At 40.2% G+C, this 19,526-nt stretch overlaps 1 protein-coding gene across 4 annotated transcripts in view; it reads left to right on the top strand.

Annotated features, from left to right (window-relative positions):
* Nucleotides 1–19,526, top strand: part of LOC133481211 (carboxyl-terminal PDZ ligand of neuronal nitric oxide synthase protein-like) — a 139,816-nt gene extending 120,290 nt beyond the window's left edge. For all 4 annotated transcript variants that reach the window (XM_061780312.1, XM_061780314.1, XM_061780313.1 and 1 more), the window contains 3 exons: nucleotides 7,223–7,419; nucleotides 8,216–8,340; nucleotides 11,965–19,526. In XM_061780312.1, coding sequence (XP_061636296.1) covers nucleotides 7,223–7,419; nucleotides 8,216–8,340; nucleotides 11,965–12,589 — 947 coding nt within the window. In that variant the 3' untranslated portion in view covers nucleotides 12,590–19,526. The remainder of the gene's footprint in view (nucleotides 1–7,222; nucleotides 7,420–8,215; nucleotides 8,341–11,964) is intronic.

Genomic DNA, 19,526 nt, shown 5'->3' on the forward strand with positions numbered 1-19,526 from the left:
TTGTTTTAATGATTGATTGAAGGGGTGGTGCGTCCAATGGGATTGGGGGAAGGAGGTGGGTCGTGGGGAGGAAGAGCGGGAGATGCGGCGGGGAAAAGGAGAGTTTTTTGGGGGGTCTGGACCTGGTTTTTCGACGCGAACGGATTTTTTACTGTTTTCCACGCGAACGTATTTTTGACTGTTTTCAACGCGAACGGATTTACTCTTTCAAAGCCACGGGTCCTGCCTGCTCAACGCCACCGGGCTGCCGCTTCGACGCTACGGGATCCAGTCGCTGTGCCTACTGAAGCGTTTTGAGGGCGCGTTCCTACGACAATCGGTTTGGGTTTCTTTTCCCCAGTGAACTGAGGGTTCAACGGTTTTGTGAGTACTGCCTTTGAGGGCTACACTCACATTATTGTCATCATGACAGTTCACATTTAAATGTTCTGTGTGGCGTATTTCTTCTGAAAACCTTGGGTAAATTCCAAATTGTATGACCTAGGGAGTGTTTGGCTTCAAGGAGCCACCGTTTTAGATCTGAATGTGAAATAAAGATTTTTGTTCTTGTTTCTCTAACAAATGTGTAGAATTTACACAATGTCATTTGCTCTATCATGGCATCATCCGTAGCATCCAATCAAATTCAAGACCATTTTTAGCAATCATTTCTACATTTTTACAATGTTATTCAACTTTTACTCATCAGGTGCATCAGAGTAGGATCACAGACGTTGAGGCCTGGCTCTTGACTAATTTTTAAAGCGGTGCATGTAAGAAACTAATCTAAATTAAATTCAGGGAAGAGAGAACGTTTTGACTGTGTGTGGCAAGTTGTTCCCATCTGCTCCATCTGGGTGACAGAAGCAAGCCAACTTCAATAGAAAGTCTAGTCACTTTCAATAGAGATTCCAAAGCTGGTCCGAGTACGCAGAGTTTAAAACCTTCAGGAAAATTGCATAATCATAATTTTTTATTTATTTATTTTTTACATATTAACGTAGCAGATACATGCAAAAAATGAACCATTAGTGAGTGTCCAAAGTAATCATACCCCATATTTATTAGTAGGACTACCTTTAACCTTTCGGATAGAAAGGTATTATTTTTACTACTGGTATATTATATCGTATATATGTCAATACATCAATAATTGTTACTGTATTTTTCATTTATAATTCCATTTTTGGTCTGTTGCATATTCACATTGTCACATACTGTTCCTTCATTTGTCAGTTGAAGTGTGTATTGCATGGTGTGTAGTTGTTAATGGCAAATTGACCAGTATATAGCAAATGCTGCATTTGCCGCAGTAAATTCTACCACTGAAATGGGACATTACTCCCATTTTTTTCCCCCTCATTTAAAAGTCAGAAGCAGTGATGCTAGCTCATATCCCTTGTCAAATTGTGCAGTTGTTACTGATAATACAACATTGTAAAATGAAGCAGTTATTTAATGAGGACATTAGGATTTACTATTGTGAAGAAAGCCACCAGGTCTAGTTTATTAATGCACATTCTTTTATGTACATTATAAGTGGAAGTCTTATGTAAATCTGAGTGATTGTTCGGTTTATTATTTAGCAGTGTAATTATGATTACAAAAACACCAAGTGTTTATACATTTACTGATGTTTTTTTACATAGAGTATTAAACTGTACTGAAATTCTGATATGGGTTTAGTAATATTTAACTCATTGTTCACTAGTAATTTAGATTTTAAATGTTTTATTCATATGACAACCTCAGAGAGGTTCTGCCTTAGACCTAGAGACCTAATTTCCTGAGCATTGTGATATGATAGTGCAGCAACCTAAAACACTGGCTTTTTTGCATGCATTTAAGACAGTCACGCTGTAACGGAAGATGCATTCCCTCAACCTGTCCCATTAACTTGGTAGAATACTGAATGCTATTACTTTACATCCCATACAGATGCTCATGGTCCATGTAGTTTCAGATACCACTGAACAAATACAGTATGTACCTGTGTCTGAATTTCTGCCTCACCTGCTGCTCTGTGTAGTTTGAGTTACCCTAAGAGCTCTGGGTCAGATGTGGATGGAAGGCAGTCCGTCCATTCACTTAGGTTTCAAGTTAAATAGATTTTGTTATGAGGTTGTACTATACGCACTAATGCAAACTTGAGAAATGTACAACTTTGGTTGCAGTTTAGGTCTCTATAAAAGTCAGTCCCAAAAATACACTTTAAAGACAGTACAGTATGTTCTGCAATTAGGATGCTATGTCTGGAGTCTCAAATGAATGAAATAAAGTGTCACTATGGAATTAATAGCATTTTGCTTGAAGGTTTACATGTTCTGGCTTTCTTATTGTTGCATGGGATTGCGTCAGCATTTTGTATGATTACGGCACCCACAGCAGCTGCATGAGTGGGAGCTCTCTGGTTCAGTGTGCTGTTTCGTTGTCCTTTGTCACTAGGTTTACTAAATGTAGAACAGGGTGTGTAAGTGTGACTTTTTATGTACTGCATGTGTGTATGTGGGTGTGTACCTTTAAATAATCTAAAAAATAATCTAGAAATGGAAGTAAGAGATTTTAAAGCCAGCAATTTATTGTGGATTTTCAGTCTCTCAGCAGTATCACGTTGCTTAACTTCTCTTTAACTCATCAAAATCATGTTTATTGTTCATGAATTTTTCAGTGAACTAGACATAACTGTTGACATGTTTTCATCAAATTGGCACAAAATGAAGCCTTTGGATCAGTGTTCAGATGTGGTTTGCTCAAATGCAAAAATGTGATGTATTATTTTTGTTTTGCATATGTTGTGGCACTAGAAGTATTTTCACTTCTGTGTTACTTTGTACTTTTTCCACCCATTTCCTACGGTAAGGTTGGCGGTTTTTGTTTTGTCTCGTATTTGTATGTATTCTGCCCTACCTGAATGTACAGTGTTTTAATTTCTCTCCAAATGAGAGGCAAGGTGTTCTTGTTTCAGGCTGGTTAGGCAGGTCATTTGTTCATCCATGTTCATTCAGAGTACTTTCAACACGGCATAACTGCCATGATCATTGTTATTATGCTATTTTAATGCTAACATCCATCCATCCATTTTCTGAGCCGCTTATCCTCACTAGGGTCGCAGGATAATGCTAACATACAATGAAAAATGTCCTGAAGATATATACAGTATTGTGGAGATTCAGTAAATAAGATGAGGAGACAAGAGCCAGTCATGTCACTTTACTCTTCACATACAGTACAAACTTGAGTGTTTTCACATTAAACAGCCAACAACTCCCTTTGATATTTCAACTCTTGCACCTCCCTTGAAGATACACGTCCCTGTTGAATGTCTCCCACTTGTGGGTCACCATTAGGGTTGGGCATCGAAAATCAAGAATTGATTGGAACCGGGACTAACATTCCCATTTAATTTCGGTTCCCAGTTTTGATGCCTAAAGTCCGCCAACCCCGAAGAAGAAAGTGGCAAAACCAACAAAGAAGAACACACAAAGACATGCTTGTGTCCAACAGCGGCGGCGAACAAAAGTGTTTCTTAACTATGTTAAAATAAATGACGAGTCAACACAGTAAAACACTTGGAATAAGATTATATTGTGCAAAGGACGCTTTCGCATTGTATAGAAGTCTGACGTGCTCCGTCCTGCTCCGAGCCTCAGGCTACACCGTACGGAACTTCAGTGAAGTCAATTGGGTGAATGTGAAACAATAAAATACGTCTGTGCCAACATTGAGGCAGCTAACAAGTTAAATGGTGGTTTGCACTCTTGCACTGAGCTGATGACAGACAAATAAAATATTAATTATTTTACCGTACTGGAAAGAAAGTAGAAACAAGTGCATTACAAGCTTAACATTGAGCTAAAACTTCACCAAAGGTCAAACTAGCAAATTTACATCACAATGAATTGGGACAAAATTCACATAGACGTTTTCTCACAGTATCACGAACACTGCTAACCTTGTGGCTCATTAGTAGGTAGGTAAAGGAATCGACGTTTTACAGAGCATTTGGTTCCAGTAGTTATAACTTTCACATATAAACCATTTGACGTGATAAAACAGTTGCAAATAACCATTTTAACAATGCTATATTTAACTTTTAGCTGAAACATTAATTCATGAATATTAAGTCAGTTGGGTTAGTTAAACACACATTGCCTTTTAATTCATAGGTTTTATATTGATACTGGTGATAAAGAACCCTGAGTCAAATGTTAATTTTCGTCTATGCTCCGGGCTGCTAAGAAAATGGATGTTCATAATGCATTGTTTGGAACCAGAATCGGGACCGGAATCACACAGATTCAAACGATGCCCAACTGTAGTCACCACACTGGCCCCCCCAAAATTCACCATAACTCAAGTGCACAGTGAACAGTCAATCATGAACCGTTTCAAGCGAAAGAGTGAACGTGGTGGACGGCGGATTAAGCAGTCAAAACTCCTACGCTTAGCAGAACGGGGGTCAGGAGCCCTGGGTGAGTCCGGAGTCTGGGCCGGAACCAGAGCCGGGTATACCACAGAGGACGTAGCGTATATATATTAGTGGTGTAACGCTTCATTCATTATATCGATGTATAGTCCTACGATCCAACTGGATCGATCTGTGTAAATGTCCATCCATTCATCCATTTTCTGTACTGCTTATCCACACTAGGGTCGCGGGCGTGCTGGAGCCTATCCCAGCTACCTTCGGGCGAGAGGCGGGGTACGCCCAGAACTGATCCCCAGCCAATCGCAGGGCATATATAAACAAGCAACTATTTGTACTCACATTCACACCTACGGGTAATTTAGTGTCTATCATGCATGTTTTTGGGATGTGGGAGGAAACCGGAGTACCCGGAGAAAACCCACGCAAGCACGGCGAGAACATGCAAATTCCACACAGGCGGGGCTGGGATTTGAACCCCGATCCTCAGACCTGTAAGGCAGATGTGCTAACTAGTCATCACCGTGCCGCCTGATGTAAATATATTGATTTAAATTGTTTTAAAAGGTAATCAATCAATTGTATCGATAGTGAGAAATAATATATATATATATATATATATATATATATATATATATTTGTATATATTATATATTATATATATAATATTGACATCTCAGCTTCATCTTCTTGACTTGGCGAAGCTCGTTTTCTTGCTTCCTCCACTTGCGAACCATGGATTTGTTGATCTTGAATTCTCTCGCGGCTGCTCGATTCCCATGTTCCTCCGCGTAACTGATAGCTTGCAGTTTAAAGTGTGCTTCGTAAGCGTGTCTCTTCGTAGGTGCCATTTTCGGGGGGCCTTAGCCAAACCGATGTTGTTTTGGACAATGCACATACCGGCGCTATATACCTACTGGGGGCGTGCCTTTAGCGTCCTCTTTCACGCGCATCCTTCCCCCTTTAACGTCTGCATGCTGTCCTCAGTCACGTCCGCCTTTATATAAGCAGCGTGTCGGCAGGAAATGCTCCCAGTTAAGTCAAGCGGAGCGCTCATCAAAGTCACACAACATTTATAGATTTTGGAACTCGGTGCACACATCAGGCGTGCCGAATTATAAGACTTTTAAGTGCACCTTATGGTCGTGAAAATACGGTAATTAAAATTAGAGCCATTATTCAACTGTCAGGTCATACAGACAGCTTTTTTCTGCTGCAAACTCTACCTTTAGGTGGCCATGTGTGTCTTGACTGTTGGAATCAGCAGGATTGCTTCGGAAAAAAACTGCTCAATGATACTGTGTGACGTGCACTCACACACGAATGGCCGTTGCACAGCATTGAACTATTTTCATGCTGGTTTTTATTTATTTTTGGATGATTGAATTGTACAATACCTTAATAAAATAGTATCTATTCTATGTCCTCACCGACAATATGAATGTCATTAAGGGGGATTGAAAAATGTTGGCTTTTTGATTTAAGTGGTGGAACCAAATTGACCGAAAGGTTTGCTTTAAATGAACGTATTCATAAAACGTTTTCCTTTCATTTCTGCTTCCTTCACTATTTCTTTCATAATAATTTATAGCAGACTACTATAATTTTATTATGATAATATAAAAATATTATTTCCACAGGACAGTAGCAGTCAAAAGATGGTTAGGGTTACCCTAACTATCCCTAACCCTTAAAATTAAATTTGACAGGTTTTTTTTCTAATTCATAGACATTCAACAATATATTCAAGGAAATTTCCTGTATTGTTTCTCTCTGTGTGGTTTCCTTTCTTACATGTCTTTTACTGACTAATCTGATGACTGTTATATATATGCATGCATGTGATTAAATTATTTCTCCTTTCTTCTCGTATTTATTCGTATCTCCTTGAACTATATCATAAAGGGTGTCTGCACCGGGTTGATTCATAATGCCTGATCACATTTCCTGTGGCCCTCTGGCTAATGTGCTTTTGTCGATCTCTGGGGACGGTAAGTAAAATGCTTGTGCATGCAGGCTGGCTTCAAGGTTATACCTGCTCTGCCAGATTTTGAGGCTCCATCTGATTCCACAAGGCAATATTTTTTTCCTTCTTTTATCTGGGCAGGACAATGTATCACTCCGACATGTGTATGTGGTGCCAGACTGCACTCAAAGCCATTAAGGTTCTCTCACCTGTTCCCCGATAGATCATGAATCAGGGGCATTTTTGTGATTATACAAAAATAGCTCAATATGCTTTACTTCTTGAGAGGTTAAAATAGTCTGAAATATGATCGCTTTGTGTTTTATTGCTTGCCTTTCGAGAAACCTTTCTCTCCGTGAGGTAAGACCTTACATCTCGAGTGAATTGAATACCACCTGAGCTTCACTTCACCATTGTTCCATTCCTGCTTCATTTTAATTGTGCACGTATTCTATCATAATGTATTGCTTGTCTATTGCAAGATAGATTCCCAAAACCGATGTGCCATTTAGGTATTGTATGTATACTCATGGCATCAATCATGTCACAATGGCATCTTGCTCTTAAAGAAATCATCCAGCTTTTAGGCACTGTAAATCTTTAAGTGTTCTTTTCTATGGAGAGTGCCAACTATAATCTGCATCTTTCAAAACACTGCTTCAAACAATCATTGCCTCGCAACAATTTGCTGAATATGCATCATTCCAAAATTCCTCAGCACCAGAATATAGTAAGAGGACATCATCGACATCGTGTTGTTAAGATTGAGACTGATTGATCGGTATCAATGTATATAAACTCTGTTTAATCCTGCCATGCATGTATTTGACTCCTCCTCTCTCTATCCACAGTTGATCAAAGCATGTTTGAGAATTCTGTTGCCCAGCAACAGAGTCCCCAGACCACTAGGCAAGGCCAGCCCTCGACCAAACGAACCCCAGCATCCCCTAACTCTCACCTGGGTGTTGGTTCCTCGGATTCTCCTTCCTCTGGGGGCCAACAGAGACTGAAAAATGCGATTAATCTGGGCAAGGCTGTCGGAGCAAAGGTTAGCATTGCACAAGAAATGTATTTCTTTAAACTCTAGTATAAAACAGGAAGTCCTCGATTTACGAACGGGTTCCGTTCCTACGCTGGAGACGTAACACGATTTTCCGCGTAAGTAGGATTTTAGCGTTAAAAGTCGAAATCTACGGGTATTGTCCCACGTGACTGTGACAGACAGATCAGTGTGTGTGGGCGTGTGCGTCGATGTGTGAGTGAGATGGGACTGTGCAGGCGTCGTCCGGCAGGACTGTGAAGGAGGAAGGAGTGCGCGCCGGTGCGAGTGTGTACAGTAGCAAATGTAGTGACGGCGACCGGGGAAGAGTTGCGATTAGCGGAGGACCCGTTGACGTTGAATGTGCAGAGGAGCTAATAAAGCCATTAAAGCAGCAAATCGGCCCTTATTGTTGCCGCCACCCAGCTCAGCTGTGCAACGAGAGAATGGAGTTGACCCCTGCGTCTCCCGACCACGGTCAGGTGACCGTAGCAGGAAAGGTTAACACTTCGTATAAAGAAACTAAAATACATTAAAATAAAAAAATAAGATGCTGTACTTACCATTACTGCTGAGAGTGTGAAAAAAGGAGGGCAAAAAAGGCAAATATACTCCCGCCGCACAAACACAGACTAGCACTATGCACTAGCTAAGCAGAAACACTAAGGTGCTGGGACAAAATGGCGGACGAGGCACGGGCGTCGTAAAGTCGAAACGTCGTAGGTTCGAGTGCGTCGTAACTCGAGGACTTCCTGTAGTAAGGTAAAACTGAGCCACTTGACATTTACTACTTCCTTCATTTAAGATGAATGACCTGTTGAGGAGAAAGGAATCGAGCCATGTTGGGGACATTGGGGTCACCGAGGTCAACAAGAACGCTGGTGCTGTGTGGAGTTGCATGGACCAACTCAACCAAAATTCTGCAAACAGGTATTACGCTTATTTCATTGTTATTGTGTGATAAAATTAGTTTCATAACACTTTCAATATTATAATCATAAAAAGGTTTCCGCAGCAGCCTTAAAAGTATCAAATTAGATTATTATAATTTTTTATTATTCTTATTATTCTTAAATAATTTTAAACCGGTCGTTTGGTTTTTTTTCACTACAAAAAAATTTAAATAAAATCACTAACATGAACAAATGTAGCCTCACTTCACCAATCCCCAAACCTCAACCCCAACCCTTCTGTCTCTGATTAGTTGTTATTCTGGCGCAGTGGTTTGTTTAAAAAAAAAAAAAAAAAAAAAAAAAAAAACAAAGAAAAGAGGTAGAACATTGGGCTAGAGAGAGATCGTTTTTTTTCACAGATGATTTGACTAATCTACTACTGTCAGGTGTAGACTGATATTTTTAACACACATTATTTTTTATTTATTTTATTTTTTTTCCTTCCCCAGTCCTGTTCGGCTATTAGGCCAAGCAGAAAGGAAGATCTGAATCCTTTTTGGGCCAGAACAGTTTTACTGTGTCACAGTGGACTTTTTAAGATGCCACTGTGGTTTCTTTGGATTCTGATGGATATTTATTGAGAATTACAGTCGTTCAGTCAATCAGAACAAAGTTTTTAAAGGGAAGAGACAGAAAAAAGAAAGCAGAGAGAATGAAAAGGTATATAGGAAAATAAGACAACAAAAAGCCAACACACTAGCTGTGAACAAGAATTTTATGGCTGCAACACGTTCCAAAAAAGCTGGGACAGGCTCATGTTTACCACTGTGTTACAGCACCTTTTCTTTTAACAACATTCAATAAACGTTTGGGAACTGAGGACACTAATTGTTGAAACTTTGTAGATGAAAGTCTTTCCCATTCTTGCTCGATGTACAGCTTCAGCTGTTCAACAGTCCGGGGTCTCCGTTGTTGTATTTTAAGCTTCATAATGTGCCACCCATTTTCAATGGGAGACAGGTCTGGACTGCAGGCAGGCCAGTCTAGTACCCGCACTCTTTTACTACGAAGCCACGCTGTAGTAACACGTGCAGAATGTGCTTTGGCATTGTCTTGCTGAAATAAGCAAGGGTGTCCATGAAAAAGACATTGCTTGGATGGCAGCATATGTTTCTCCCAAACCTGTATGTACCTTTCAGCATTAATGGTGCCTTCACAGATGTGTAAGTTACCCATGCCATTGGTACTAACACAGCCCCATACCATCACAGATGGTGGCTTTTGATCTTTGCGTCCATAACAGTCCAGATGGCTCTTTTCCTCTTTGACCCAGAGGACACGATGTGCACAATTTCCAAAAACAATTTGAAATGTGGACTCATCGGACCACAGAACACTTTTCCACTTTGCATCAGTCCATCTTAGATGAGCTCGGGCCCAGAGAAGCCGGCTGCGTTTCTGGGTGTTGTTGATGGCTTTTGCTTTGCATAGTAGAGTTTCAAGTTGCACTTACGGATGTAGTGCCGAACTGCATTTACTGACATTGGTTTTCTGAAGTGTTCCTGAGCCCATGTGGTGATATCCTTTACACATTGATGTCGGTTTTTGATGCAGTGCCGCCTGAGGGATCGAAGGTCACGGCCATTCAATGTTGGTTTTCGGCCTTTCCGCTTACATGCAGTGATTTCTCCCAATTCTCTGAACCTTTTGATGATGATATGGACCGTAGATGATGAAATCCCTAAATTCCTTGCAATTGTACATGGAGGAACATTGTCCTTAAACTGTTCGACTCTTTTCTCACGCAATTGTTCTCAAAGAGGTGAACCTCGCCCATCTTTGCTTGTGAATGATTGAGCAATTCAAGCTCTTTTTATACCCAATCATGGCACCCACCTGTTCCCAATTAGCCTGTTCACCTGTGGGATGTTCCAAACAGGTGTTTGATGAGCATTCATCAACTTTCTCAGTCTTTTTTGCCACCTGTCACAGCTTTTTTAGAACGTGTTGCAGCCATAAAATTCTAGGTTAATGATTATTTGCTAAAAAAAAGTTTATCAGTTTGAACATTAAATATTTTGTCTTTGTAGTGTATTCAATTAAATATAGGGTGAACATGATTTGCAAATCATTGTATTCTGTTTTTATTCTGTTTAACACAATGTCCCAACTTCATTGGAATTGGGGTTGTATAACTAGTACATTGACACATTGGATTCGAGTGTTGTATGTGTCAGTAGTGCTACACCCTGTGAGGGAAGGACAATATAGGATTGGACAGGGCAGGACAGGGACAGGAGGGGAAGCATGCCGGAGAGGGGTCATGGATCCGGCTGTACAACTGAAGTGTGATGGGAGTGGCTATGTAAATTATAAACATCTGAAGGACCAGAGTGTAAGTGAGGGGATACCCAAGAAATTTGCATAGTTATAAGTTATTTGTCGCAATGAGGACGGGCCCAGGAGTCCACCTAAGAGCGGCCCGGTGGACGGAACACCTCCCACACCGAAGGATCCAAGCTGGTCTGCAGTGCTCATACTGTATTTGAATAAAATACATAAACAACTCGCGGCACGGTGGGCGACTGGTTAGAGCGCCTGTCTCACAGTTCCGATTGCCGGGGTTGAATCCCCGGCCCCGCCTGAGTGGAGTTTGCATGTTCTCCCCATGCCTGCGTGGGTTTATATATACATATAGATATATATAGATATAGATATATATATAGATATAGATATATATACATATATATCTATATATATATAGATATATATATATACATATATATATATATATATATATATATATATTACTATATGACTATATGACAACTTTTGAAACAGTATTTGTAATTGGCTGTATTTCTACAATTACAAATTAAAACAACACATACATTTACTTGGATTATCTTGGAACAAGAGATGAAGAAATGACAGTAGAATGTAACATTTGCCATCAAAAAGCCAACAGTGGTGCTTCAATTGTGTGTACTATGTGCTATTATTATTATGTACTATTATTGGGGGAAAAAATAATGTTAGTAATTAAGTGTTAGTAATTAAGCTTTTAATGGTGATTTGAATGAGGCAGCTGAGAACATAGTGTAAACCTAGCATTAAATCATTCAGAAGCTCCAAAATTACAGTAACGATAAGTCACGATCATTATTGTTTCTGCCATTTCAAAATGTTTACATCAGCGGAAAAGTTCTCCCTGCCGCCTCTCATTATGCCGGGGACACCCTGGCACTGTTGTCATGCAGGTTTTCTCCTGCCTTTCAGATACAGTGTTTAAAGATGCATAATCAAGCATCGCATTTCGTATCCGGTTTAAGGAATCATATGGCGTGTGCTAAATTAATTAATTTGCAAGTACTCCGCGCCGTAACGCGCAAAAGGAAATGTGCAGCAATATTGCCAGTTTGGAAGACCCAATCCTGGGTGCACCCAGTTAGTAGATCAACTTCCACATCAAGTTAACGTGAACAATAAAATTTGCACCTGTTGTTGCACCCAACTTTAGCGAATTAGGTTCTATGTGTCGGTCCTGTAATTGAACTTCCACATTTAGAATAGTATTGATTATGTAATGAAAGTGTTGTTCTCTTCTTTTGGGGTGGCTGCTAATGTTTTATTTTCTTTGTCCAACACACTCCACTTTCAGTCACTTTTCCTTTGACTCCATCCCTCGGTTGGACCCACCACCCCCATCGGGAAAGAAGCGCCTTCCTCGGGCATTAAAGACCACCCAGGATATGATGATCTCCTCTGACCCAGTGGTCTCTTCTCTGGATGCTGCAGATTTGTCCTCCTCAATCTCCTCCCCCAACAAGACACCCCTTATCACCAAGGAGGAGCCTCAAAGCACAGAGGATGTGCAGAAGAGTGAGCTTGACGACGGGTCAACAGATATCCACTCTGCTGTTCAACAAGCTGATAAAACATCTGCAGTTGAAGAGACAGAGATATTGGAAAGCAATGGAAAGGTGGATGCTGTGATATCTGAAGAAGAATCAAGTGGAGGATATGCAGAGGAACGCCAGCTCCATATATCTGTACCAGACCTCATCAACAAAGATCCTCCATTAGTGGAGCCCAGAGCTAAAACCGGCGATGTCTGGCAGAAGCCACCAGATCTGGACTCCAGGCTAGCCTCCACCCCATGCTCTGGGAAAACTCACTGCCGCATCAGCCTGAGCGAGGAGGTCTTGATGGCAAACAGCAAGAAAGACAACGAAGTGAGTCTCGAGGACACAGAGCCACACCCGGATCTGCTGTCCTTTGATTAAGTCCAAGATACCATTGCAGTATGATCGTCATTGGTCTTCATTTTCACTCAGTGACCAAGGACACACAAACCAATTAAAATGCACTCCAATCTAACGATTTTAGAAGATGGGCCATCCTGCTCGAGGGTTATTTGGAAAAGGGAACAAGTGAGTTGAGAAACCATAAGAGACCAAATGTGTTTTTCATGTGCTTTTGTAACATTTACTAGCCATTTACAGTCAAAGTACAGCTTTCCAGGGCTGTTCGTTTTCTGGAAAACATCGTCCATGTGAAAGAATATAAAACAAAAAGTTGTGAAGGTGATATACTGTATGTTTGAAAATGATGAATGACCACTTTTGTTTTTACTGACATATCTGATTCAGTAATGAAGTAACCAGTAATGCAACACTGAATAATACAAATGTAATGAAAAAACACCGGTAGGTGAGAGTTTTAGGAACACTCATTCAGGTGTAGAGAACATTACTCTGATTGGTTCAAATTAGTCCCCTCTTATTTTTTTTTATTTTTTTTGATTACACACAAAACAATGATAACAAACAAATTAATAGGCAACTAACTAACTTCCAAAAGTATTTGTAGTGTATGGTTGGATTCAACAAAGTAGTACTAAAATATAATGGAGATGTTTCATTGAGGAGAATTCCAGAACTGGCTTCACTAAAATTAGTTCGCCATGCAAAAACTAGTTCATAGCTGAATGGACTAATGGATAAACGAATGTATAGAAAGTGATTTGATGAAAATGGGGTTTTAAGGAGAAAATGGCAGACCAAAGACATGATTGCCTTAATTTGTGTTTGTCATATTATTTTCTACATGTTGTCTTGAGTGTAAGTAATAGAAGAGAAGTAATAATTAATGCTAGAGACTTTTTCAATCCTGATTTTATTCAGCTTGTTTGCAGCCATTTTGTTCTTTCTATTGCCACCAAGGGATTTGTCAAGTTTTTTGTTCCGTTCAAGCTTTCACAGTTGAGTTCACTTTAGAACATTTCTTTACTCCCTCAATGAATGTCTTATATTGATTTTCTGACAGTGTTATTATCTGTGGATGATATTCTCTGGGATGTTCTCAATGTATAAAGGTGGAACTGGAGGAATATACATAGATTATATATGTAGGGATTTACATATTTTTACTATTTACTGTTATAAAAGAGGACCAAAGCACACTACATGTTTCCATTTAGCTTGTATACTATTTTTATATTTCACCTCTTGTTGTACATCTTTGGCCCTGGAAAAGTCTCAAACACAGGTCTCAAACTCAATGCCCGGGGGCCAGGTTTGGCCCCCCACATCAGTTTATGTGGACTGCTGACGCAATCCATGATTCTTACTGAAATCTGTCCCAAAATTTCAAATTTGTCTTATGTAACAAATAGGGTTGGGAACCATAAACCGATGCGACGGGATATCCGTTCATAAAGGCGAGAGATACGACTTTGGATACAAAATCCACCAGGAATCCTTCGATATATCAATTGTAGGGCTGTGGACCGGATATCACGAGGATAGGAATCAGTTGCGTGAGGCTTTATAGCTTTCATCTTGTAAAAAAGTGCGAGGTCTCACCTTGTGTTCCGCAGGTAACTGTTTACAACCAAATACAGTGGTGGATACTGGCGACACTACGAGTTGAACTACATTTCTCCGTAGCGTCACGATTTCAACATCAAATAACTTTTAAGTAGTTGAAGCTAGGCCGGCACGGTGACCGACTGGTTAGCACATCTGCCTCACAGGTCTGGGGACGGGTTCAAATCCTGCCCTCGCCTGTGTGGAGTTTGCATGTTCTCCCCGTGCCTGGGTGGGTTTTCTCCGGGAACTCCGGTTTCCTCCCACATCCCAAAAACATGCATGGTAGGTTGATTGAGGACTCTAAATTGCCCGTAGGAGTGAATGTGTCTGCGAATGGTTATTTGTTTCTATGTGCCCTGCGATTGGCTGGCAACCGGTTCAGGGTGGACCCCCTCCTCCCACCCGAAGATAGCTGGGATAGGCTCCAGCAGCCCACGACCCTAGTGAGGATAAGCGGTAAAGAAAATGGATGGATGGATGGATAGTTGAAGCTACTTTCGTGGTCGATAGAAAAGTAACGTTCCGACAGTAGTTGTAAACATTGAATGCAACGTCAGGTTACGTACCTTATCTCAAGTCCGCTGAAAATGCGATTGTAAACATGCAGACAATATGGCAAAGGTTGGTACGTCTCGGCCATTTCTTTGGGCCGTAATTTGGCAAACTAATGCTTCTTCTGGAGTCCTCGCAGTCCACTTATACGTTCGTGTTGGTACTGTGCCACCCTAAAAAGAAACTTCCGAGAGGACACACAGCCAGGTATGTCCCGAAGCTGAAACAAAAATCGCCAGTTGAAGTAAGCTAGTCATCACGACTTAAACGTTCAAAAAGTCAGTCAGCACTCAGCAAGCACCAAAAAAAAAAGCAGTGCGTGTGTGCAGTGGCGGTCCTAGCTTGAATGGCACGGTTTGCGAGACTCCCTATGGCTCTTTAAATATTGTTTGTGAAGAGAAAAATCTTCGAAAAGAATTGTTGTATTGTTGTTTTCTATTTAAATAATTAATTTGATATTTTAAAAAAAAAAAGTTTTTTTTTTACAGTGCCATAAAGCAACAATGCTTAGGGTTAAGTGGTCTTTTACATGTTTTAAAATACGGTTAGACAAATGTCACATGTTCAAATGTTATCACATTTTTTCTGCACTGAATCGAATCGAGGATCTTTTTGCTCCCATACTGAATCGAATCGTTCCGCCCGTAAAGATATCGTTATTGAATCGAATCGCTACTTGTGTATCTAGATCTCTATCGAATTGCCCTCATGCCAGAGATTCCCAACCCTCCTAACAAATACTAACTGAGATATTACGAAAAAAAATTTCTTCCGAAGCCCGTTTTTGAAACTCGATGAATAGTTAAACTTCTGCTGATTTCAAAACTAGTTAGTTAGGCTCCAGCACGCCCGCGACCCTAGTGAGGTTAAGTGGTACAGAAGATGGACGGATGGATGGTTTCACAGTCATAACGGCCCTTGATACCGTAACTATAGTGGGGCCCGTGACAAAAATGAATTTGGCACCACTCGTCTAAACAGTTAGTGGAGCCCAATAGTGAGCTGTATCTGTGCATTAATGTATATGATGCCTTTGGGAGACACAAATTTGAGCTGTAAACAGTGCACACAGATTCCAAACCCCTGTAAATGACAAAGTGAGGTGCTGAACTGGCCTCTCAAAATAACCAGTGGTCCTTAAAGGGACTTTTTGACCTCTTAAACTAGCAAAAATTCCTGAAAGACACAGAGCCAACTGTCGTTAGGGTAGTGGTCGGCTCAATAAAAGGAATGCAGAGCTGGACGGCGTTCGAGAAAAGGCACTATTTTTCAATTTATACTCTGTCTATTTCTATCTTCTGTCTTTGTCATGCAAGCTGCCCTGTCCCGAGAAGTCTTTAACTTTATACCCCATATGGCTCATTCACATAAGCACTCACAGTTCAAGAGTTGTAACTCAGCTGACATTCCAGTCTGTTTTATGGCCACACTCACAAACCTTTCTAGTAGCTGGCCTTGCTTAAAAACCAATCTCTCCCTGCAAATTGTGAAATATATATATATATATATATATATATATATATATACACACACACACACACATGCGCACACACACAGTGGGTACGGAAAGTATTCAGACCCCCTTAAATTGTTCACTCTTTGTTATATTGGAGCCATTTGCTAAAATCATTTAACTTCATTTTTTCCCCTCATTAACGCACACACAGCACCCCATATCGACAGAAAAAAACTAAATTGTTGAAGTTTTTGCGGCTTTATTAAAAAAGAAAAACTGAAATATCACACAGCCATAAGTATTCAAACCCTTTGCTCAGTATTTAGTAGATGCATCTTTTTGAGCTAATACAGCCATGAGTCTTTTTGGGAAACATGCTTTTTACTCCTGGATTTGTGGATCCTCTGCCATTCCTTGCAGATCCTCTCCAGTTCTGTCAGGTTGGATGGTGAATGTTGGTAGACAGCCATTTTCAGGTCTCTCCAGAGATGCTCAATTGGGTTTAAGTCAGGACTCTGGCTGGGCCATTCAAAACAGTCAGGGAGTTGTTCTGATGCCACTCCTTCATTATTTTAGCTGTGTGTTTAGGGTCGTTGTCCTGTTGGAAGGTGGACCTTCGCCCAGTTTGAGGTCCTGAGCACTCTGGAGAAGGTTTTCATCCAGGGTATCCCTGTACTTGGCTGCATTCATCTTTCCTTCGATTGCAACCAGTTTCCCTGACCCTGCAGCTGAAAAACACCCCCACAGCATGATGCTGCCACCACCATGCTTCACTGTTGGGACTGTATTGGACAGGTGATGAGCAGTGCCTGGTTTTCTCCACACATCCCGCTTAGAATTAAGGCCAAAAAGTTCTATCTTGGCCTCATCAGACCAGAGAATCCTATTTTTCACCATCTTGGAGTCCTTCAGGTGTTTTTATTTAGCAAACTTCATGTTTCTTGCACTGAGGAGTGGCTTCCGTCGGGCCACTCTGCCATAAAGCCCCGACTGGTCGAGGGCTGAAGTGATGGTTGATTTTCTAGAATTTTCTCCCATCTCCCGACTGCATCTCTGGAGTTCATCCACAGTGATCTTTGGGTTCTTCTTTACCTCTCTCACAAGGCTCTTCTCCCCCAATTGCTTGGTTTGGCCAGACGGCCAGCTCTAGGAAGGTTTCTGGTCGTCCCAAACGTCTTCGATTTAAGGATTATGGAGGCCACTGTGTTCTTAGAAACCTTAAGTCCATCAGAATTTTTTTTTGTAACCCTGGCCAGATCTGTGCCTTGCCACAATTCTGTCTCTCAGCTCTTCAGGCAGTTCCTTTGACCTCATGAGTCTCATTTGCTCTGACATGCACTGTGAGCTGTAAGGTCTTATATAAACAGGTGTGTGGCTTTCCTAATCAAGTCCAATCAGAATAATCAAACACAGTTGGACTCCAATGACGGTGTAGAACCATTTTAAGGATGATCAGAAGAAATGGACAGCACACAAGTTCTATATATGAGCGGCACAGTAAAGGGTCTGAATACTTATGGCTGTGTGATATTTCAGTTTTTCTTTTTTAATAAATCTGCAAACATTTCAACAATTCAGTTTTTTTCTATCACTACGGGGTGCTGTGTGTACATTAATGAGGACAAAAAAAATCACTTTAATGGTTTTAGCAAATGGCTGCAATATAACAAAGAGTGAAAATTTTAAGGGGGTTTGAATACTTTCCGTACCCACTGTGTGTGTGTGTGTCTATGCAAGAAAGCCATATATGTGTATATATATGTATACATATATATAGCCTTACCGCAGGGGGTAATCACTGCTCATATGGGTGAAGCAGGCATTAGAAATCTTTTAATCCGGTGCATAAAACTACACTGACACACTGTCACCAGCTCGCTGCTTGTAATTTAAAAAAAAAAAAAGAAGAAAAAAAAAAAAAAAAAAGCAGTGAGTCTCCAAGTGGCTGCTCTGATTGTGTCAAAATGTCTCAATTACTTAAATCATGAAAAGACACAAGTGACCACATTGTTGTTTTTAATCTTTATAGAAACCAGTGACCAGTCTTTTTTGTACTTACAATGAAGCAATATTCATGTCCATTTCGTATGAAAAAAAAGTGTTATTCTCCTATCTGTGAGTATGCAAAGTTTTTTTTTTCCAAATCATATGGTCTAGTAATGAAAACAACAGTCTTGCTTTGTAGTTTTCTTGTTGAATCCTTTTTTGTTTCGTGAGTTTGACATTAACCGTAAAGCAGATGAATGAAGTTAATAAATGTCTATGAACGATGAAATGAAGGAACAATGGAGCTGCTAAAAACAAAATTAGGTTCATGTCCTTTATAAATGTTTGTGTGAAACTTGTGTGCAACAAATATACTGTATAAAGTGGAGCCTCGGGTTATGAATGACTGATTATGAACAATTCAGGTTACGTACAGGATTTTCGCTGAAAACTTACCTCTTGGTACATATTACGCATTCAGTCAATAAGATGCGACCAGCAGCTGCCAGATTATGAATGAATACTGAAGGAGTTCCGCGGAACATTTTCATAAAAAAAAAAAAAAAAAAAAAAGTAAACAAAGGGCTAAAGATAGTGTTTGAAACCACGTTTCATTGATGACCAGAAAGATCAATGTCATGCAACTCCGGTAGGCCCTGTTTATTTTTATTTTTTATTTATTTTTTGGTCTTTGTTAGACTGACCAAACTGCGCTTGCTGATGACTGAGGCAATACAAAAGAAATGTGCAGCAAATTTGCCAACAGAGCAATGAATATTTTAAATTACAATGTGACATCCCGGCCAGCACGGTGAACACGGTGAGTTTGCATGTTCTCCCCGTACCTGCGTGGGGTTTCTCTGGGTACTCCGGTTTCCTCCCACATCCCAAAAACATGCATGCTAGGTTAATTGATCAGTGGTATGGAAAATGGATGGATGTGACGTCTGACTTTCTGATCTGTTTTGTGAACAGCTATAGTCCTCCTCCTCTTTCCCATCCATAAAGTTATCTTATTTAGTGTTTTATTTCTTTAAAAGAGTGTGTTTTCACTTAGTTCTGTATTGCACTATATTTTTAACCACACAGTGATCAAAACAAAACAAAAAGGTAAGTATAATTTAATTTGGGGGCTGCAACGGATTAATTGCATTTCCGTTGATTGCAATGGGAAACTACCGCGAGTTAAGAATGTTTCTGGTTACAAACAGGGTCACGGAACCAATTAAATTCGTAATCCGAGGTTCCATTGTACTTACAAATATGAAACGTTGAATCTGGATATTTAGGTTTTATTTTCCTAACATAATTAATCTGAATGTAATCGATATAACAAGAAATAAATTTTATTCAGAA

Source organism: Phyllopteryx taeniolatus, chromosome 7, assembly GCF_024500385.1.
Source record: "Phyllopteryx taeniolatus isolate TA_2022b chromosome 7, UOR_Ptae_1.2, whole genome shotgun sequence".
NCBI classification, from domain to species: Eukaryota; Metazoa; Chordata; class Actinopteri; order Syngnathiformes; family Syngnathidae; genus Phyllopteryx; species Phyllopteryx taeniolatus.